Below are 23,492 nucleotides of genomic sequence, written 5' to 3'. Positions count from 1 at the left end.
AAGAGGGTCCTGTCTGAAGTTCATTCAGAGAGGTTCTAGAGCACTGATACTGTTCTCCGGTGACACTTACCAATGCAGAAGCGCATACAGATGTCATTTGAAGCACCACAAAGGGTTTCCTCTAGCCCTGAAGCAAAGAATAGACCAAAAAAGCTAAGAGTGGGAACACACCCATGCTTCACCCTGCTTGTGATTGGAAATGGATCTGTTAGATCACCATCAACGCTAATTCTTCCAGCCATACCTCCATGGAACTGCCAAATGAAGTTAATAAATTTGTCTGTACACCCAAATTTAGTGAGCCATTTCCAGAGGGCAGTGTGGTTGACCGTGTGGAATACCTTGGTTAGATTCAGAAACAATGTACAAAGGTTGGTGCTTTTGGCGACATTTTCCCTGTAACTGTGGAATGATGAAAAACATGTCAACAGTGCTCCACTGAGCACAAAAGCCACACTGTGACGGAGATAGAATGTTACTGATTTGGGTCACAAGACAGGTCAAGAGGATCGGTGCAAGAATCTTGTTGGCCACAGGGAGCAAAGAGATACCATGGTAGTTACCACAATTGCTTTCAGAGCCTTTACGCTCTGAGATGTTGGCATATTTCAGTTGCTGTGGTATAACTAACTGCTTGAAGCTAGATGTAAGAAAAATTCGAAGAGCTTGTCAATGCAAAGATTTCCTCCATGTCTGAAAACCTCTTCTGGAATGGCATCGGGACCAGGGGATTTATTATTTTTCATTACTTGAACACATTGGCTCATGTGGGTGGATCGGCAAGTGCAGCAGATGTGGACAGTTTACAGACATTATCCAGTGACTTAACAGGAACGATTAAGTGGTTCAATAAAATGTTCAAACCACTGTTGGTAGATATCAGTATGATCTCTGATGAGAGATTCACCATCAGCACTTGTTTACAGTGTCAAGGCAGATCAGGCAGGGCCATACATAGCTTTGACCACCTCATAGGAACCGTTGGAGTCATGTTTATCAGCAAGGGCCTGTAGCTCCTCTGCTTTAAGGTTAAATCACGTATTTTGCATTTGGTGGAGTTTGTGTTGGAGTGTACTGCAAGCTGCCTTATACCTGGCCTTTTTCAACCCAGAGAACAGGACAGTTAAGAGCACAGCATGTGCTTGTTGCTTTACATCAGGAAAATTCAATACATCAGGATCATTACTGTCAAACCAGTCCTTATGATGGCATCTCATATACCCAACACAATCCATAATGGTGTTATAATGTCACCCAGAGGTACCCATTCAGCAGATACATCACCACTGATTGTTGGAAGAGATACAATGGTTTAGAAAAAACAGTAGTTAGCTACGTTGAAAATTGTTCGGTGATTGACAGATCATTCAGCCAAGCAACATTTACATACTTAACTGACAGAATTTTATGCATTTTCAACCAGATAGAGAGGGAAAGCTTTGATCAAACAAGACAATGATAAGTCCAACAATAAGCTCTGCGTAATACTCAAGTTATGTGCACATCCTGTAGGTCCCGCTGTCAGACCAACACATAGTCAATCAGATGCCAGTGACTCGAGCAAGGGTGCATCCAGGTCGTTTTGTATTTGTTGAAGAGTCAGAAGACAGTATTTGTAACAACTAGATGCTGATCAGTTAGTTCGCGAATGAAGGGCAGAAAAGAAAGTTCCAAGATTTCCCCATATATGGTAGCAAACTGACATCATCTAAAATCTAGGCATGTTTACAAACAAAGCAAGAAATTTGACCTCACAGGATCAAGTTGCTCAAAGATCAGCAGCTTATATCTCATGACAGAGGGTAAATGCATTATGACCTTCATGAACCCGATTAAGGGCTTTCTACATGCTCATGGAAAGCCATAATGACAGTCAGATAAAATTCAAGGGGAAGATATCTATAAACCAGACTGACAATTAAGCAGCTTGAATGGGTCCTGAGAAGCACATTTACACTTACACTGTGGTGTAGCCTCTTGAATCTGAATTGGAGGAATAAAGGCTGAGAGGATGTCACAAAGATAACTACAGGGCTTATCACATTGGACTAAAGTGTACACTGCCATTCAAGTCTCTTGACTTCTGACAGGGGCATTCTACTCTGTTGCCTCTGTTTCAAGGCCTTCTGATCCAACTTCAAGCCACACTTACTGAAAGCAGAGGGTGAGACCTTCTCATATCCTTTTTTTGCTTCCCCTCTGCCTAAATAGCACAGCTTCCTGAAGTACCTCTGTTCTACTCCTCTCACCCCAAAAGAGCTGCTCTCTGCTGCAGGACACCTCATTCTGTTGAAATGTTGAGGCTGGCCAACTGAAAAACTCATTTTCAGAATCTGCTACAGTCATTTGGGACTAAATTTAAGTATTTTGGTACAGGCACATCCAGTATACTGGCATATTACAAAGCTGAGAAAACATTAAAGGACAAGCAGATAAATTATGTAGAAACGAAAAACCTGTAAAGCAGTTCTTTAGCTATTCGGTTCAGCAGACTAAGCAAAAACAATATTGCATCAATCTCAGTTATCGGCAAAAGTTAAAGCTTCTGGCTTCACAAACCTCTCACTTTTAAACACAAAAACAAGTGCACTCTCTTGCTGCCAGGTAGGCTGTGCAATGTCAGGAGGCTTCAAAGGTAAATTTGACATCAAGAGGGCACTACCGAGAAGCTACAGTCTGGACAGCGAAAATATTGGAAAATGGGTTCCTTTTCAGCTTATCCTCTTTAGGTACTCCAAGAACTACCTTTTAAAGATTATGCTACCAGTGTGATGTAGTTTGGAAATATTTCCTGAATACTCGAGGTTTCAAGTTCCAAAAACAACACAGAAGTTTCTCCAATTCAGGTCCATACTCTGAAATATTGGTAATACTTAATCTTCATTTAAATAATCCTTTCAAATATGAAAGGATGTTAAAAAAGTAATATTAGATATGAAGCCTGTCAAGACTTGTGCCAAACCACTGCATCTTTGTAAACAGGGTTTTAATACAGTAATTTGCAAGATATTAATAATGCAAAGGTTAGTAAATTTTTTATTTGTTCAAAATTGCAAGAGTATAACTAATAAATAATTATTACTGAATATTTAGATATTATGAAAATACCAAGTAATTTAAAGGAATACTAGGGAATATCTGCACAAGGAATCTCCTTGGTATGCAGTCTGTGCATTTTAGTTTATTAATTGGCCTTGTACAGCACATTATCTTCCTTTTCTACATAGCAGTCATCGTTCCTCAGATCTCACTAACTACAGGCTGAAATGGACAGATGGGAGACCTTCAAGAAAAACTTAGCAGCTCCAGAAGCAGAGTCATCTGTTAGTAGATGGCACATTTCTTTAAATACTGAATCAATGCCTAATACAGTGATAGGGGACACTGTTTCTTTGAAACATAACACAGATGACAGATCACAGTTTCCACGGTATGCATCCGATGAAGTGAGCTGTAGCTCACGAAAGCTCATGCTCAAATAAATTGGTTAGTCTCTAAGGTGCCACAAGTACTCCTTTTCTTTAAACACTTGTAATCAAATGGAGGTTTCATGAAATGTTCTGTTAGAACAGAGTTGTTAATCATGATGTCCTGGCCAAATTTTAATTTGTTCAGTTCTTCTGTAGTTTCAGCTGGTTACAGTATTTTTCACTTCCTGTCCTAAGCTATTGTGAAATGTTGCTTTATGTTGTTAAATAGCTGCAGTGTTCCATCCTAGCAGTGGTTGCATTTCAATAGTGGGCAAAGTGCTCCATATGCATCTCCTACCAACTGTGGGTAGGTGTTGCAAGGCTTAATACAGAGAAAATGTTTAGATATCCCTGGATTAAACGTGCAAACTACTATTTATACTCTATTCAGAGGCCATTTTCTGCCAAGAAAATACATATAAATAATGTACAGATTACAATGAGCTTGGAAACTTTTAAGTATAGTGCAGACCACTGAAATAAGCATTTAACAAGAGAAGATAGGTGACAAAATGCTAAATGTATATCATGTCAATTAATCTTTTTAATCTGTCAAAACCCTTTGTTATTAAAGAAACACAAAGGTCCTGTTACATGGTTGTGAAACTAAGAAACCCACTGAAATCATCTTCACATAGTTACAGTACCATAAATGGACACCAAAGAGGAGAGTCTTGAGGTAAGTGATAACTGTTCACATATATGTAGGAGATACCAGCATATCGCAACAAATTTTATCATAGTTTCCCACTATTTTCTACAGAATTTAAAACCTTAATATGTGAATAATATGCTACATGAGTTATTCATACCAGCCAGCTATCTAGTCAAAATCAGAAGCAACTTTTGGAGTTCTGCCTCTGTGTTACAGAAAAATGCCAACTAATGTTGGAGGTGGGGGTCACCTGCCATGTTGTCATAGTATTCAGCAGAGCAATCCATCTACATTAGCAGTGGGTTTGTGTGCTGCTTCCTGGTTGGGACTGAGGGTATGTCTATAGTGCAATTTGGGGGTGGGTGGGTAGGTATGTGTGTGGGGCACATATAGACATACACAAGATAGCTTTAATCTAACTAGCTTGGGTACCAATAGCAGTGACACTGAGGCAGTGCAGGCTTCAACCTGTGCTTGCCTACCTGAGTAACTACACAGGATCCAGGGAGGACTTGTATAGCTTGTACTGAAGCCCATGTCTATGCATGCAGTAATTAATTCCCCCGGTGCGCCCATGCCCCCACCCCCACACTCTGCAGTGCAGACATATCCTAAGTGACATGACTCACTTCAGTAAGCGAGAGAGCAGCAGAAGTAAAATGGTAGATACCGTTCATGAATACATTTGTTCAGTTTGCTTACAGAAGAGTCAAAAGTTGTAAAGCAGTAGTTACACTAGTTCTACTCTGTTCTAAATTATTAGGTAGGTTTACTAGGTAGAATAGCTGCTGCATTCCTCCGCAGATCCGGCTGAACTGATTCCTACTCATTGCTTAATCTACCTCACAGGGGCATACTGAGGTTTAATTAGTTGCTTGTAAAGTACTTTGAGATATTTGGATGAAAAGCATTAGAAGTGTGAGCTGCTTGAAGAGAAACCACTCAATGTGATTGGCAAACAGGAATGCTAATTCCAAGCAGGAAGCATCCAAATGAATACAATGAAAACAAATCTACAACAAGGAGGCTAATTTAAATTAGAGTAAGTGCTCTGAAAAAGGTATCACAAAACAGCGACATAGTAAAACATTTGCCAAAATACAGTTCTTCTTTCAACAAGATGCTCTGCTTGATACTATTTGATACTATGCACCACAAGCTTACTGAAAATGAAAAGGATAACAAAGGACAGGCATTTTTCTCCCCAAAATGTTTTTGCTGAAATAAAAGAAATTTCAACACAGACAAGTTGTCACTTTGGATGGGCTATCACCAGCAGGAGAGTGAATTTGTGTGGGGGGGTGGAGGGTGAGAAAACCTGGATTTGTGCTGGAAATGGCCCAACTTGATGATCACTTTAGATAAGTTATTACCAGCAGGACAGTGGGGTGGGAGGAGGTATTGTTTCATATTCTCTGTGTGTATATAAAGTCTGCTGCAGTTTCCACGGTATGCATCCGATGAAGTGAGCTGTAGCTCACGAAAGCTCATGCTCAAATAAATTGGTTAGTCTCTAAGGTGCCACAAGTATTCCTTTTCTTTTTGCGAATACAGACTAACACGGCTGTTACTCTGAAACCATTCTAATACTAAAAAGCTAAATCAGACTGAAGCAAGCTCCACATAAATGGTGTTGATTAAAAATCGTCAGACACAAATTTCAGTACTGTTATTGGGATATATAATATAAACCACACTCAGCATATTACAAGGTTTGAGATTTTTAAAAATTATTTAAATGTTTGTCTTTACCATACTGACACCTTTTTGTAGTACTCATAGAATCACAGAACATTAGGGTTGGAAGAGACCTCAGGAGGTCATCTAGTCCAACCCCCTGCTCAAAGCAGGATCAACCCCAACTAAATCATCCCAGCCAGGGCTTTGTCAAGCCGGGCCTTAAAAACCTCTAAGGATGGAGATTCCACCACCTCCCTAGGTAACCCATTCCAGTGCTTCACCACCCTCCTAGTGAAATAGTTTTTCCTAATATCCAACCTAGACCTCCCCACTGCAACTTGAGACCATTACTCCTCGTTCTGTCATCTGCTACCACTGAGAACAACCGAGCTCCATCCTCTTTGGAACCCCCCTTCAGGTAGTACGATTTTATTTGTTACGGAAAACCTACATTGCCCCATCACAGACAACAGTGCACTGTGAAAGAAATAATTATATACATGATTTTGCCATAATACAGGCCTTTCGTAAGTCTAACTAGTAGCTTCTTTTGTAAAACAACTGAACATCTAGTTTGAGGATATTCAAAGCAACTGAGCACCTACAAAAATGACACCTACAAAAAATGCACCAAGGTTTCTGCCTTACCACACAGTGCAACAGCCAGTGCTGAGATGCCACAATCTTATTGCTGGAACCCATCCTCACCACCCTCCCTTTATTGTTTTGCTACCACAATGTTGCACCACTTGTGAAACTGGATTCCACACACTGGGACAGAAACCCATTTGTGTTGCACAGGACCTAGCAAAATTCTGGGAGCTATTAATACTAACTAAACTAAAGACAAAAATCACCATATTTAACAAGGTTTTTATAGTTCATAGACACCCCAGAATAAGCCTTTTTAGAAGAGGGTGTAAATTTTTGTTTAAATTCTGAAGTGCAGTTTCATTTCACAGCCATTATTTGCCTTGCTCTAGAGCAAAATACATAAAAAACACTTACTTCATCTCTATAAAGAGGACTTGTATAATACATTATATCCATTGCACTGCTGTTCAACATATCCCTTAAACCACGCACTTTATCAGGAGTAATGGAATCAACAGTGTCTGAAAAAAAAAAAAAAAAAGAGAGAGACTCAAGTGTTAGATTCAAAACCTTACAAGGTATATTGATAAATAAAATGTGGAAAAAAATCCAGAATATGGCTACATACTTCTGAGAACACAATTACAAAATTACGATTAATGATACATCTAAAAGGAGTTAAGTACTGAAATTAACACTTCAAGCCAACTTAAGTGTCCACTTTTCCCATATTTGTCCCAAAGAGAAGTACTTTCCAATATAAATTACCATTTTGTTAATACTTGTGCATGCTTAAAAATTGTATTTTCAGTAACTGTACCTCCATCAAGAGCAAGTTTTGATCTCCATTCAACAGGCAGAAACTCAACATGTGTTGCAAGATTGCAAAAGTACTTCTCTTCTATTTTTCTTGCAGTATCTCGCATCCTAAAAAAATTAAAATTGCTATGTTAGCTAAGATGCAGGTTACATCAAATAAAATTACAATATTTCAAATTAAAAGTTACCATAATGTACACAAATCAAACTTCTCACACTGTTACCTTTTAATTATTGCAGTACACATTAATTAAAATATCATGCTTACTGTTACTTCTAAATACCATGTGACCTTAAAATGTACTATACTAAGGTACTTAATTCTTATATAATGGAAACTTTGTATATTAATTACCCAAGAGATAAAGTTTCTGAAATTGCTACTGAATTATATTAAAGCCATGACCCAAAACCCATTAAAGTCAGAGGGAGTCTTCCCATTAACTTCAGTGGGTTTTGAATCAGGCCGAATGGTGAAATCCTGGCCTCAACTGAAGTCCGTGCCATTGATTTCAATGGGCTCTCTGGATTTCACCCAAGTGATTCGACTTGTACATAAAGAAGCTAATTTAGATTTTTAAAATATGACCATGAAAACAATTATCAGTTTGACTACATGTAGTCTGAGGAGTTAGACTGTCACTTTAGAAGTGAGATGGCTCCCAAGGGAGAGGTTGGAAGGCTTGAAAGGCCTCAAAGCAAGCAACAGGAGCGTTTATTAGTATTCAGTCTGGTGGCAATGGCTGCAAATAAACTAACTGTTCTCTAAAGCTTCTCTTCTTTTTAAAGCACATTTGAGCATAGGCATTCATGGGCCTTATTTGAATTTAGTTAATTAAAAAAAAAAAGTATTTTCAAGTACTGAATGTGTCTCTGACTCCCTCTGCCATTTTTAGGGCTTTTATAATCATTTCCCTTAAAAAAAAAAAAAAAAAGTCCCCCTCCTTTGCCTCTGTGTGAAAGACTCTTAAAAACAAGGGAAGCTGGCTAACCACCAATTAAAATAAGACAGTAAAATATATATAAAAATGCTATACAATGCACAAAGTAAACAAACAAGTAAAGGAAGCTATGCTTTTCTCTACTCTCTTTTAGTGATAGTAATCTTAGTTGTTCCTGACAACGCTAGCAGGTAACAATTTTCAGAAAGAAGTGTGATTTATGTTGATGGTGTTCCTTTTTAAAAAAATTGTAAAAGCACTCAAAGAGAGATTTTAAAAGGGCAGTAGTCCTGAGCTAGGAAGAGCCATTTCCAAAAGGACTGTTTATTCCCCAATTACAGGCATTAGAGTTTATTCTGAAAAGAGGAAATGAGACTTAGTCCAGTGCTCCAACATGCATATTTCTTTTTATAAGCAAACTCCTTTTAGTGCCTTCAGTTGGAGCAGTATCATTATTATAGACTTGCCTACAACTAGGCAATTTTAGAAAAAACATCCCATTGATATTGAAGCTAGTGTAGACAAGTCTGTCAGTTTCCAGGGTTTTTTCCCCCCTTTTTTCTTTTTAAAATCATCACATCAATTAACGAACAGTGAGAAAGTCAGAAGTGCCGGAATCCGGTCTACACTGGGGTTCCCACACAGGAAATACTAGTTCAGATGAACTGTTGGAAGCTGATGTGAGATTTTTTTTTTTCCTTTAGGTTCTCTGGTGTACATATATTGTCTATTTTGGACACAACTGTATAAAGAGAGTTTGTCACCTCTGTTTTGCAGGCCTGCCTACAGATTTATGGGTAAGCTGCACTTTTGGCGTTAGAAGCAACTGCATCTATTGGAACGAACTTGCAGCAGGAAACCAGGTAATCCCAAGTTCTACCCCAGCTCTGCCACTCATTCATTATACGCTGCCTGATTCAAAGCTCATTGACTTTGATGGAGAGATTCTAGGGTGGCTTTGGGCAAGTCACTTCCATGTCTCTGCTTTAGTTTCCCCATTTGTAAAATACAAATAATACTCACCTCTCTGACTGGGAGGTTGTGAGGAGAAAGTAGGTGATGTTTGTGAGTGCTTTGAAAAATATATTCTCTACCAACATCTTAATATTTGGACATAGATTTTTTTAAAAACAATTCCCTCCTCAAAAAGTACACATTACATCCCTCAGAAATCAGACAGCTTTTCATTTCAATAGGCAGTTGAAGCTAACTATTCCATAAACTAGATATAAAACTATTTCATTTTGACTGAAAGGATTTTTATTTTTGTTTTTTGAGGGTGGGAATGAAAGGAAGGGAAATTGCCTTTTTCACACTCATATTAAAACTGTTGGGCTGACCAAATGGCCTGGAGACACAAATAACCTGTGCCCCCATTTTTAAAACCTGGGTTTGGTTGTACTCCTAGCCTCTTGATCCCCAGACCTATGGGATGGTAAGTGCTTAAGAGGTACAGCAGCATGCTCAGCCCACAAGAGAAGGAAACGGAGGAGTCTACTCAGCCAGACAGTTCATTCAAAGGATAAAGAAGTGGAACTGACTGGCTCTGAAGGAAGCCCTATTAGTCCTCCTCAGAAGGATGTCTCTGATATGAGTAGAGTTGCCAACTTTCTAATTGCACAAAACCAAACACCCCTGCCCCGCCTCTTTTCCAAGGCCCCCACTCTCTCCACCCCCCCCCCCATCACTCACTCTCCCCCAACCTCCCTCACTTTCACTGGGCTGGGACAGGAGGTTGAAGTTTGGGCTCTGGCAAGGGGTGTGCGCTCTGGGCTGGGGGGTTTAAGGTGCAGGAGGGGGTTCAGAGATGGCGCAGGGGTTTGGGTTGCGGGCTCAAGGAGGGAGTTAGGAGGGGGCTCTGGGCTGGGTCAGGAGGTTGGGATGTAGGTTCAGGGTGCGGGCTCCAGTCGGGTGGCGCTTACCTCAGGCGGCTCCCAGTAGGCAGCACAGTAGGGCTAAGGCAGGCTACCTATGGAGGAGGGTGGAAACTGTCAGCATCTCCCTCTGGAGGGGCCAGGGCGCTCGTGGCGGGGGTACTGCGCGGAGCCCCCATGGCCGCCCCTGCACCTAGGAGCCGGAAAACTGCTATTGGTGGAGAAATGTTCCCGTTGCAGTTTTACCACTACACCGGCTGCTTCCGGGAGCCGCAGGGAGCCTGCCTTAGCCCCGCTGTGCCGCCAACCGGACTTTTAGCTGCCCGGTCAGCTGTGCTGACCTGAGCTGCCAGGGTCCCCTTTTGACCAGGCATTCCAGTCGAAAACTGGACGCCTGGCAACCCTAGATATGAGGCCAAAAGAATAATGTGGTGGGGCTAAATAGAGCAGCAGAAGAAAGGAAATCCTCAGATTTCTTAGGGACATCCTCAAGGGAAGGAGAAGGGAGGAGATACAGAATGACAATACAAACACCTCAACCACAAACTGATCTAATGCTGGCAGGTAAAGACTCTACTATGCCATTTCTTACAAGATGGCTCCAGAGAAACTCATTTGAGAGCCTAACTTTACCCCCACAGAATCTCCATTTTAGAGATCATCAAGATGATAATGCAGGAAATTCAGTAAATATATTTATAACACCACCCTTAGCAAGCCACCTGCATAGCAAAATAAAAGAAAATACACCTGACTGAATAGAAGAAGTTCATCATATAGCACAAGACACAGGAAAAGTTAAACTTTAAAAGCTAAATAGCAGTTCTTGGAAATACTAACACTTCTTAGGCAGAGACTAGAGAAGTTCTTGCCTCTTCTGAGAAACAGAACAGTTTGTGGCCTACAAACAGGAGTTCGGAAATACTAACATCGATATTAAACAGGATGCAATCAGCTACTAGCTTCAAACAACTGGTAAAAGCGCAGAAGCACCGGACATGCAGAATGCACAGAATTCCACACAATAAGTACAAGAAGTTAGGATAGCAGAGTAACACCTTTGTGAAATAACTGTGTCCTAACAGTAGCCGGAGAAGGTACATAAAGGATTCATACAACAGTGGAAGTTGCAAATATAAAAAACAGTACAAATTATAAACAGGAATAAAGTATTAACTGAAACAGTACATCAGAGCCCTTTAAGACTGGGATGATATGTCGTCAGATACTGCAGCCTTCTTTCTATCAATTAAGTTACTAACCTTTGTTGGGTTTTTAAAGATGTTTAGTTGTCTGATAAAATTCACCCAAAGCTTGGAGGGTTATGGGGCCACAAAAGTCAATCTCATCTCATGTATCCGTGGATCTCTTCTTTCTTTTCAGAAGCAATGGGGTATAGTCTAGGCAAATTGGAACCTTCACGTCATGGAATACTGAGTTCTCAGAGGCCCAGGTTGTGCGCAGGATTCTATTCCTGTTTGGAAGGGTTTGGCATATTACTAAAACCACCCTTGGGCAAGATGATGAAGAGGATTTCCTGGTTAGTCTCCATTACAAACAATCATCCAAATTTGGAGAAGCAGTCCACCCTAGCAACTCTATCAGCAGTTCACCAAGAAAATCCAGCACCCACACACTATGACTTTTTTTTCATTTTTCTCAGGGACACCAACCAAGCACATTTTCTAGTTTGATATTTATTTCCGGATTTTTTTTTATTAAAACCACCTTAAGACTGTAGAGACATTGTCCAGTCGCTAGTAGCACTAGTCCAAACCTTTTGTCACAACAGATTAAAGGTAAAATTTACAAAAGCAACTAAGTCCCATTTTCAGAAGAGATTTAGGCCTGGTCTACATTTAAAGACTAGATAAACCTAGCTAGGTCACTCGGGGCTGTGAAAAATTCCATGCCCTGAACTCCATAATCAGGTTGACCTAATCCCCAGGGTAGATACAGCTAGGTTGGAAGAAGAATTCTTCCCTCGACTTAGCTACTGCATCTTAGAAAAACTGATTAACTACATTGATGAAAAAACCCTTCTGTTCAGCAGCAGATGTAGTGTAGACATGCCTTCAGAGACTTTGGAGCTTAAGTCTCATTGAAAGTTGACAGGATTTATACACATTTGAAAACATCATAAGTCAGCGGTCCACATAACTCTCATTCTGGGTGATGAGGACCAGTCCCTCAGTCACTGTAGAAGAGTTGGCTTTAACATTGAGGAATGATAAACAAAGAGGGTACAACAATATCCTGTCAGCTTTAAGAAAACATATACAGAAAGAATATGAAAAACTGACAAAATCTGAGCAAAACTACAATCTCTCCATTTATGACTTCCTCATATCTCTCATTTTGTATAAGAGTATCCTGAATTTCTAGTTGGTTGTTTTTTTAATTTCCACTTTCCACATTTCAAATCATATTGCAATCAAGTTCCTCAAAATTGGTTTAAGTATTTTCCAGATACATTACACACTGGCCAAGTTTGTCTGACTAAACATATTTGCAAGTCACTAAAATATATTGCAAGTCAACTTACAACTAGATATGATTTATTGATTTATTCTTTTTTTTCCATCCAGTAAACATTCCTGTGCTGTCCATCTCAATGTTTACAATACCAGGGCAAATACAGTCAAACCTACATGGAATCAAAAGGTCCTTCCACTGGACTGGCTCCCTACTCCCACTATCCCACAGTAGCAGTGCCACATAAGGTTTCTTCGGGCCATACAGTTCTCTCATACATTGAAACCGTTTAGCAAATAGCTTATGCAATCAAGGCAAGGGTCCAATGGATAAAGGGCTCATCTGTACAAACATCAATATACAGTGGCTTCCCACTTTTTTGATCAATTTCATCCCTTTAATTTTGACCAAAATAAAAATCTGTTTGAGTCTCCTTGCAGATAGCCAGGGGTATACATCACGATGCACAACACAGGGTTTATAAAATTAACATATGAATGTCTTTTGGGGATAGCCCTTTTATCATAAGACTTCTTTTATTGTGCTCCTTCTCATTCAATTTACTGAAGAATTTTAAGCTACTTTATTAGGTAGCACCTCTCTGTAGCAATGACAGGTTTCAGAGTAGCAGCCGTGTTAGTCTGTATTCGCAAAAAGAAAAGGAGTACTTGTGGCACCTTAGAGACTAACCAATTTATTTGAGCATGAGCTTTCGTGAGCTACCACGGTATGCATCTGATGAAGTTTCCACGGTATGCATCTGATGAAGTGAGGTGTAGCTCACGAAAGCTCATGCTCAAATAAATTGGTTAGTCTCTAAGGTGCCACAAGTACTCCTTTTCTCTGTAGCAAGTGACTGAATTATTAATACTCAACTGAAGTGACAGAAACTGATCCAAAACAACAAATGGAAAATTGTCTTCTCCCAATTACAAATGATCTTGTTACTGAAATTTTGATCATATTAAAGGGATAGCCTTCTTGTAAATCAAATTAGTGAAAGTGACTGTAATTCTGTTATTTTAGGATTTATATAAAAAGACAAAAGAATATTAAAAATGGATGCAATGCAGACCTTGAGACATTTTGTTACACAGATATAATTTTATGTATTTAGAATGGTGTATTGAAAATAAAGGTTTTGGGACACGTCATGAATAAAATTACAGTGCGCTTTCATTCTGCTGCCTTTATTTCTGTGATTAAAATAATGAAATTATGATCCCTTAATTTAGCTGATGTGCATTAGAGGCTTAAAAAAATCTTTACAGTTATCACTATGACTTTCTCTTTCATTACATTGCATTACTAAGCTTATTCACAACCAGTATAAGAAAGGTCCAATACAACACTGAGAACTGGAAAGTCTGCAAGCAAATTAGCTTCAGAGTTAGTATAGCAAGTTTACAGATTCAATTTAATAGCTGATAACAAAGAAAAAGTATAGTGTCTGAAGAGCTGAAAACATTATCCAGAGTCATTAGTGTCTACTCTTCTCTGCTAGTGCTTCAGTCTGAGACCATCCATAACTATGAGAGAATAAATGGGTCCTTAACCCAACTCTCTCAAGATCAGAAAATATTAACACAGCAGTCAACTTCCCAGAGACTAGTCTGGTCTCTTAAAAACTCTACAGACAGGGCAATGAAAGACACAGGACTAGGAGTCAGAAGACTCAAGTTGTATTCCTGGCTCTGCCACATGGTGACAGGGATAAATTAAAATCTCGATACTTCACTTTACTAATCTGTAAATTGGAAATACACTCTTTGTAGGAATGTTGTTCACGCATATTAATACAAGGGGTTTAGAGAAAGCTTCATCTATTGAGGATCATAAATTCTTCTATTTTTTTCAGAGAGAACCAGTATATAAATGTATGGCTAGAACAGCAAAACCAGTAAGTCATTCCCAAAGTAGTATAAATGGGACAGTCCTAAAAGGACTCAAATTAAGAAAGCCTTGTGGAGGTGTTTCTGTAGGAGGAGAGATAATCACCATAGGCCAAAAACATTCCTTCGACTTCGACTCTTCTGGATTTTGTTTTCCACCATCTGGCTGACTGGTTGGTGGAGAAAAAAGGGCAGAAAGGCCAACTAGATGAAATAACTGGCTCTTTGGAGTATATCTGCACCGCAGCTGAGTATGCCACCCAGCCCAGATAGACAAACTTGCAGCTAGCTCCACGGGAGTTTTCACGTTAAAATCAGCAATGGGGACATTCCAGGAAGGGCAGCAGCTTGGGCTGGCCACCTGAGCTCAGACCCAGGGAGTCAGGGAGCTTGGAGTCAGGCAGCTAGCCCAACCTACCTTCTGTACCGAAATGTCCACGCTGCTATTTTAGGCACGGTAACTCAAGCAGAGCTAGCACAAGTCTGTCTACCCAGTCTAGAAGGCTCATTCCCAACTGCAGGGTGGACACACTCTTTGCCACCCCAAGTGCTGCTCTTTCATCCACAGCTGGAAGGAGTATGCTATTTTAATACCTGGGAGGAACCATAACAAAGGGTGACTTTTGTGAGGAGCAGATCCAGGCTAGGGTAAAGGAAGGGAGGACGACATGATGATCAGTATAGTCTCCGTGACCTTGTGCTCCCTCCTGCTGTTTTTTGTATCCGCCTGTTCTCTCATCTTACACTAAGGGCTTGCCTACACTACCGCGTGGGGTCGATCTAAGATAGCAACTTCAACTATGTGAATAGCGTAGCTGAAGTTGTCGCACTTAGATCTACTTACCGCGGTGTCTTTGCTGCAGTAAGTCGACAGCTGATGCTCTCCAGTCGACTCCGCTTGTGCTCCTCGTTCTGGTGGAGTACTGGAGTCGATGGGAGAGTGTTCAACGTTCGATTTATCACATCTATACTAGACGCAATAAATTAACCCCCGCCGGATCGATCGCTACTGGCCAGTCTGGCGGGTAGTACAGACAAGCCCTTAGATTGTAAGTTCTCAGGGACAGGAGCTGCTTGTTTGTAATATGCCTGTACAGTGACTGGCACAGTTGGGGGTGTGGACTCTAGGCACTACCACAATACAAACAATAAATACTACTACTAACAAAAATAAACTTGTTACAAAAACTCAGCTGACTGCTTTTCTAGTTCTTGTTCTACCACCTGAAGAATTCTTTACTGGTTGCCAGATGCCATTTTCAATTATTCTTTAATGGAAAGGATTCCAAAAAAAGTCTTTTTAGCGGACACATCAATAAGCATTTACTTTGCTGGAAACATAGGCTTCTTGGTAGGTCCAAGTAATTTTCAGAATGATAAAAGTGGCAGCATGCACATCTTTGATTCCACCAGTCTTTAAAAGTCTCCTTCACTAACAGGCCACTCAACCACCTCGATTTGCAGAGATGAAATTTAACATCCTGAAACCTGAAGGCATAAGACTTCCGCAATTCAGATATTCTAGAGACCTAATCAACTTGTAATTTTCAGAAAAGCTTCTATTCACTAAGCACTACAAGTGAATGTGAAAGACTTGGCTCATCTGGTGCAGAGAGCACAATCTGAATCCTATTCAAGTGACCTTCCAAGGTATCCTGGAATGTTCTGTTGGCAGGCTTCCACAAGGGACTGAACTGTAGCTCTCCAAGTGACAGCATTACAGGCATTCAGTCCACAACCCGAAACAAAGGGAGAGCTGAAGTTGACTATATCCAGTTTTACATTTGTTAGTTTTATTTTATTAGTAACTTTTCTCCCCATAGGTATTTTGGTCTCTTGGTAACTAAGACATCATGATTTACCATCTAATATGCATCCCATATTTGCATATAAAATTCTAACATATCTAGTTCTTGTTCCTCCCACTCGGGGAAATTATCCTTAATACAAACTCTTCCCAGAAGTGGAGGCCAGATTAATAGATGCTTTCATTATTAGAAATGAAATTACAGGTCAGGAGTATTGTTTCCACTTTTTGGCAACTGTTTCAAAATCAAAATATTAAAAAGCAGATTTTGCACAGAAAGCTCCACTTACCAAAAAGTTTGAGCCCTACCTATTATCTAATATTTTTCTAATCAAGTAAGTTTGCTTCAACGCCACCTCGGAGATTCTTAGCATAGTACATCAAGTTCCTCTTATACAGCAGTTAAATAATACTTTTCAATAGTGGACACAAACTGACAGTGCAGGATAAACTGAACTTATGTGGCTAAAACGTAATGGGAAAATATATGTAACCTAAAACGCACCTGCACATTCTTGATTTAATACATGTAGTTATGAATTAGACGTCTATAAAATAAAATCCACAATGCAAGATTTTAGGAAAGCATTTAAAATTCTTTCAGTACCAGCTGCAGTAGACATTCTAAGCTGAACAGAATTTTTATTAGTTATGTTAAGAGGCTTTATTCAAGTGCTATCGTTTTTTTCCTCTTTGCTGCCAATTAGATCCTGCTAAGCTCTAGTAAAGCTGAAGTACTGAACATTTCACTTCATTTACCCTGCAAGACAATCCCCAGTTGAGAATGTTAAAACAGCATTAGCCATTTGATTTCCTCAGTTAAAGATGGAAATTTAAGTGTAGCCACCAATGACAAACTATAAATAGGCAGTTAGCGGTGTCCTTATCAAAGCCAGACTCTTGTCTATCAAAACCCCTTACAAGTCAGAGTCAAACAGGTAAAAGGAAAACTTAAAACTGCAACAGCACCCTTAATGCAGTCAAGTTGTTTCAAGGATAGAAGAAACACATATGAGGTGCAATATGTCCCTTGGATCTAAGTCATTAATTGCTATCTACACTTGGAAATTTCCCAAAATAACAATTCCAGAAAATTTATTCTAGAATAGCTATTTCAGTAAAATTTCTGAGCACAGACAAAAAAGGCCAGCAAAACTTTGAGAAAGTTAAATTCAGGAATAAAGGTAACCTAGAGAGATTAGAAATATGGACAGAAAACAACACTTCAACTGTGGAAAAATATGCCAGCTAATATGCCCAAGAAAAAATAATGCTCTGGAAGAGCAAGTGCATTGTCTGTTTCAACAAAACTGAACACTATGAATAGGCATCAATCTAAAAGCACAAAACACAAAAATGTCCATCCAAAGAGGCTCAAAAAAGTATGTAGGCAAATTAACAGGATATCAGAGGTGCATTTTCTTCATTTAGGATTGTTCAAGATTAAAATCCCCAAAAGAGTAAGGTTGGGTCACAGGGAATGCGGGGAGATCCAAAACCAGGTGGGATGCATTTTCCAGAGAGACAGTACTGAAGAACGTCTTTCCATTCTTACAGTGTAATGCTGCGTTGGACTGTAAATCAAAATAACCAATAAAATAAACTATGCCAGCGGTTCTCAACCTTCATTGCACCATGACCCCTTTCTAACAAGAAAAATTACTATGTGACCCCCCAGGAGGCGGTACTGAAGCCTGACCTCACTCAAATGGGGGGGCCCAAGACAGAGTTCTACCACCTTCGGTCAGCGAGCCAGCCAAAGCTGAAGCCCAAGGGCTTCAGCCCTGGGCAGGGGGCCTGTAACCTGAGCCCAGCTGCCCAGGACTGAAGATCTTGGGCTTCAGCTTCGGCTCCAAGCGGTGAGGCTTGGGCCCTAGGCCCCAGCAAGTCTAACGCTAGCCCTGGCGACCCCATTAAAATGGGGTCATGACCCACTTTGGGGTTCCAATCCACAGTTTGAGAACCACTGAACTATGCCAATACTCATGAGATTAGAAACCTATGACATTTTCCTCTGTAAGCAATAATGATCCACTCTGCTATGCTATCCAGACAGAACATAGTGAAATATTTTGTTTATGTTAAGTAAGGTGAATAATTGTTCTAGCTGAGCAGGAAGTACTGTCCCTTCTTAAGATTAGTTTTGTAGCTAATATCAGCTTTGACAGGAACAGCTTGTTGTGCCAGCTGCCACGCTACATTTAGATAGGAAATGTATTTAAATACTACCGTGAAGAAACAAAGTTAACAGACACATCATGCCACGTCCTTCAGAAAACAATTTCATTTGGAGCTGCATTCTATATATCCTATCTACTTACAGGACAACTTCCATCAGTAATGTATCTGAGCACCTCACCAACAATGACAAGACTGAACTCCATATTTTTATGCAATTAATACATGAAGTTTAAAACCATACTTTATAAAGTAGAATTTTGTTTTGACCTTTGCAATGAACACCACCAACCAATGGTGACTTCTGTCTGACCCAGTAACTTGAAGACAGAACACACTACAGGCGCCTTGGGCAAGGTCACTAGCCTATCCCTAATCTACAGTTAAAATGTCCTCCAATTGGGTCCGTGTGAGAACTGTGAAATTTTTAAAATGGAAATTAAAAAAAAAAAAATCTATGCAGTAAGGCTGGATTTTTTTTTTTTTTTTTGCCATGAGCAGAGGTGTAGATTGTACATGACTTGGAAATAAAAATATGAGATTCATAGAGAGGCATACCAGATACAGGAAAAAGTTCCAGTTTATGCTTATGCCCAGATCACCTCCCCCAAAGGTCAAACCCATAGGAGGGTACTCTAGGGCAGTAGTTCTCAACCAGAGGTCCGGGGCCACAAGTAGGTTTCAGAAGGGCCTCCAAGCAGGGCCAGACTCACTGGGTCCCAGGGCACAAAAAAGCTGAAGCCCCACTGCATGGAGCTGAAGCTCAGGCCCCTGGGCCCCGCCGCCCAGGGCTGAAGCTGGAGCGTGAGCAATGTAGCTTCATGGGTGGCCCCTGTGTCATGGGGCCCCAGGCAACTGCCCTGCTTGCTACCCCTTCACGCCAGCCCTGGCTTTTATATGCAGAAAACCAGTTCTTGTGGCACAGGTGGGCTGTGGGGTTTTTATAGCATGTTGTGGGGCAGGGACCTTAGAAAGAAAAAGGTTGAGAACCCCTGCTCTCGGGGTACCTTTTTCCCCGACCCTCCAAAAAAAACCTATGGGGACCCACAAGGTTTGTGGCGGACCCAAGGAACAACTCCTCCCCAGCCTCATTGGAACCATGCCCCCAGGGACCTTTTATAGCCGCAGCAAATTCCTGATGCCCTGTTGGAAAATTTGTGGGAAATTATACAGTCTGAAACCATATTAGGCTCAATAATGACCCCTTACATGACAACAATGATCATGAGCGAGGGTAAACAAACAGGGGCAGGGAATTTAGCAGGGAAATTAGAGGGCAATTATTGGGCCGAGAGTAAGACCAGAACTGCTCACCTGGGAATGGGGAGGGCTGATGATTACAATAAAGGGGAAATGCAAAAGGATCTCGGTGTTCCCTCCTCGGGATGTGGGGAAGGTAAATAGGTGGTACAGCTATGCTTCTGCAGGGTGTAGTTGAGCTTCTGCTACAATAAACCGAGCTGTAACCGAAGACTCCAGTCTCCGTGCGTTCCTATGTGTGTCCGTTGGTCGTGTCTGAAAACACAGGATACTCCAACACTCTGAACAGGTCATTTCATTGTCTCGGAGCCATGGAGTAGCCATGCCCTCAAGTGGAGTCTTGCCAGGTTCGGGTGGTAGACCTGGCCCACGTCCTGATACAGGAGATGAAGCAGAAGTGGAAGAATGTGTGGTGGGCACATAGACATCTTCAAGAGGTAAGAAAACCATATTTGTCTGGGCCACATGGGGGCTATCAAGATGACCCTGGAGTTATTGGTCCTTATCTTGTGTATGACCTTGGCTAAAAGTGGAGGGTCGGGGGAAAAAACGTACAATAGATGTGCATCCCGTTTGAAGAGAAAAGCATCGCCTGGGGAATGGGGTCCCAGTCCTGCTCTAGAGCAAAAGTATGGGCATTTGGCATTCTGGGTTGTTGCAAAGAGGAATATATAGGGAACTCCCACTGTCTGAATATGCTCTACAGTACCCTGACGTTCATTTCCCACTCGTGGTCATGAGAAATTTTTCTGCTCAGTGCATCTGCAGTGGTGTTTTTGCATCCTGGTAGGTAGGAAGCTGAGATGTCGATATTGTGGTGGATGCACCAATTCCATAGTAGCATGGCTTCTGTGCACAGGGAGTGTGGCTGTGCCCCCTCCCATCAGTTTATATAAAACATACAAAGTGACATTGTCTTTTCCCTGATCATGGGTATGAAGTGTGAGCATTCACTGCGGACTGCCTGCATCTCCAGTAGGTTTATGTGTAGTGTTGATTATAATGGGGACCAGCAGCCTTGGACTGTGTGGTTGTGCAGATGTGTTCTCCAACCTAGCACAGAAGCATCTGATGTGAGTATCATTGATGGAGAGGTCTATGCAAAGGGAACTCCTCTGCAAAGATCGTGTGGTTGAGTCCACCAATATAGAGAATTTTTTAGTTTGGTTGGCATTGAAAGATGCTTGTTTATATTGTGTCTGTGTGGAATATACACTGTCCTGAGCCAGTCTTGCAGGCATCACATGTGCAGTCTGGAGTGTTTGACAACAAATGTCATTGCTGACATATGGCCTAACAGTTGTAGGCAGGTCCTGGCCGATGTCTGTGGGCTGGCTTGCATTGTGGTGACTAGAGTGGTAAACCTGTGACAGGGAAGAGAAGCTGTAGCCTCCAGAAAGTCGAGGTAGGCACTGATGAACTTGTCTCTGCCCCTGCCCCGGTGTGAATGTTGATTTTTGCTATTTGTAGACCAAGCTGTGTGAAGAGAGCTGCTGTCTTTTGGGTAGCTTTTAGTGCCTCTTCTTGAGTCAATGCTTTGAGTAGGTAATCGTTCAGACAGGGGAATATTATTCCCCCTCATCTGGAGAGGTGGGCTGCCACCACCGCAAAGACTTTTGAGAATACTCATGGAGCACAGGATAATCCGAAGGGGAGTACTTTGTACGGGAAATGATCTGTTCTCAGAACAAACCTGAGAAACCTCCCTGTGTGAGGGATGTATCATTATGTGGAAATATGCACTCTGGAGGTCAAGGACCAAGAATCAGTCTCCTCATTCTGGTCCTGGAATTATCATTGCTAGTGTGACCATCCTGAATTGCTGGGTCTTCACAAATTTGTTGAGTCTTCTTACATCAAGAATGAGCCTCAATCCTCCAGTTTTTTTCTGGGTTAGAAAGTAATGGGAGCATAAACCCTTCCTTCTGGGTTGTGTTGACACTGGTTCTGCTGCTCTTAGGCATGTGGAATGGTTTACCTCCTGTTGCCGTAGATGTTCATGAGAAGGGTCTCTGAAGAAGGTCGAGAAGGGAAGTAAATTGGATGGACTATCCAGTCTCAGTGATTTCTAATACCCATTTGTCTGATGTGATGTTTCACCATGTTGGATGAAATGGAGTCAGACGGTCTCCAAATGGATGGATGGTGTTGGATGGGCCCAGCAACAGAAAAAAGTGGGATGTGTCTCTGGTCCTCAACCAAACCCTGAAAACTGTTGTTTAGAGGGAGGTTGTTGGGACACTGAGGGCTGGAAAGGGTGCGGTATCTGCAATCCTCTTAAACAGTTCCTGAAACTGTTTAAAGTCATTCCCCACTGTGGGTGGGGGCAAGATACAGGATGAAAAATTTGCAGCTGATGTGACTTCCTGATCCAAAGTCTCCTCCAATTCCGCGACTGCCTCTTCCAGAGGTTCTGAAGGTATGGGTACAGAGGGTGATGGGGAATGCCTTGACCTCTCCCTGAGTGGACTGGGAGGCTTAGGATAGTGCTGGTGGTATGCTACCGATGGGTCCCAGTAAGGCCACCGGGGTGGAAATGGCATAGGTGGGGGTATCCATGGGTGTCTGTATCATCCTGGAGTTTCACGTACTCTGGTGGACCTGGTCTGGCAGCTGGATGAACAGGCAAGGAGTGACGGGAGGAGTAGATATCCTCTTCATCATCATCATTCACGTAGCTGGATAAAGGAGGAGCTGATCTGGGTGGTGTGGTAAGTTGGCATGGTACTGAGCGTGCTGGAGTAAGGTCAGTACCGACGAGTGGAGATTCTGGCGCTGAGGAGACCAGAAGATCTTTATGGCAGAGAAACTGCAGAGCATCAGTACCGATGAGGGTGTGGTCAGTGGTACCGATCCCTTTACTGTGGTTATCTGTGCCAAGGGTCGTGCACTATGCGCTGTGGAGGCAGAAGGCGGTGCCATAGACTGCAGCTGAGCTGCTCAGTACCCCCTGTTTAAGCAGCACCAGCGGTACGGAGGCAAGGATGGTAGGTTTCTCTGTAGTGCCTTTTTCCAAGCCAGCCCACTTAGGGTCTTTGGTTCACATGGTATCTGTGGTAATGGATGGTCCCGCTACCTCAGAGTGGATAGGTTTGGTGCAGTTGGTACCAATGGGGTCTGACAGGTCAGGAAACATTTCTTTTTGGCAGATTCCCAAGGAGGGAAAGTTGGAGCAAGTTTCTTTGTTGCCTTTTTGGAGGAGTGCTCCTTCCTCTGAGAGGGTAGTGGGGAACCTCTGTCAGATGCCACCATTGGAGACTGGGGCCCAGGAGGGGTCTGTGATCCTGGACACAGAGACTTTTCCATCATGAGGAGTTTTAGCTGTAGGTCCTTTGCTCTCCTGGCATGAGCCCTGAGATTGTAGCAGCGGGAGCAGTTTTGTAGTATGTGTGTCTTGCCAAGGCAGTGGACACACTGTGAGTGCCCATCAGACACCAGGATTGAAGCTCGGCAAGTGAGGCAACGTTTAATACTTGGGGAGCCGGGCTTGCCCCTTAGAATAGGATTTTTCCTGTGAGGGTAACTATACTATACTAAGGGGTATCTGAAATACCTGAAACTTAAATTCCTAAGAATTTTATTTTAAAGAAAGCATAAATGGGGAAGAGGTAGGGTATTAAACTATTAACTAACTAACTAGTGTTCTAAAGTTAAGCTAGACTAAAGATAAAGTTCAGAGGCACTGCCAAATGCTCCATCTCAAGCCCAGGGTGGTAGAGAAGGAACTGAGGAAGGGTTGGTTGCACAGCGCTATGTAACTGCCTGAGATAGTTCAAGACGGGGACAGCACCTGTGCGACCCAATCAGGCACGGCTACTAAAAATCTCCAATTATAAGCGCAGGGGTG

At 41.6% G+C, this 23,492-nt stretch overlaps 1 protein-coding gene across 3 annotated transcripts in view; it reads right to left on the bottom strand.

Annotated features, from left to right (window-relative positions):
• The window catches only part of DDHD1 (DDHD domain containing 1), a 121,491-nt gene that overhangs the window by 47,465 nt on the left and 50,534 nt on the right, over nucleotides 1-23,492 (bottom strand). For all 3 annotated transcript variants that reach the window (XM_077819613.1, XM_077819611.1, XM_077819612.1), the window contains 2 exons: nucleotides 7,220-7,326; nucleotides 6,814-6,920 (listed from right to left, as the gene is read on the bottom strand). In XM_077819613.1, coding sequence (XP_077675739.1) covers nucleotides 6,814-6,920; nucleotides 7,220-7,326 — 214 coding nt within the window. The remainder of the gene's footprint in view (nucleotides 1-6,813; nucleotides 6,921-7,219; nucleotides 7,327-23,492) is intronic.

This window comes from Eretmochelys imbricata, chromosome 6 (genome assembly GCF_965152235.1).
Source record: "Eretmochelys imbricata isolate rEreImb1 chromosome 6, rEreImb1.hap1, whole genome shotgun sequence".
Taxonomy (NCBI): Eukaryota; Metazoa; Chordata; order Testudines; family Cheloniidae; genus Eretmochelys; species Eretmochelys imbricata.
Note: the sequence above shows the minus strand (reverse complement) of the source record. Positions and strands in the feature narration are given on the sequence as shown.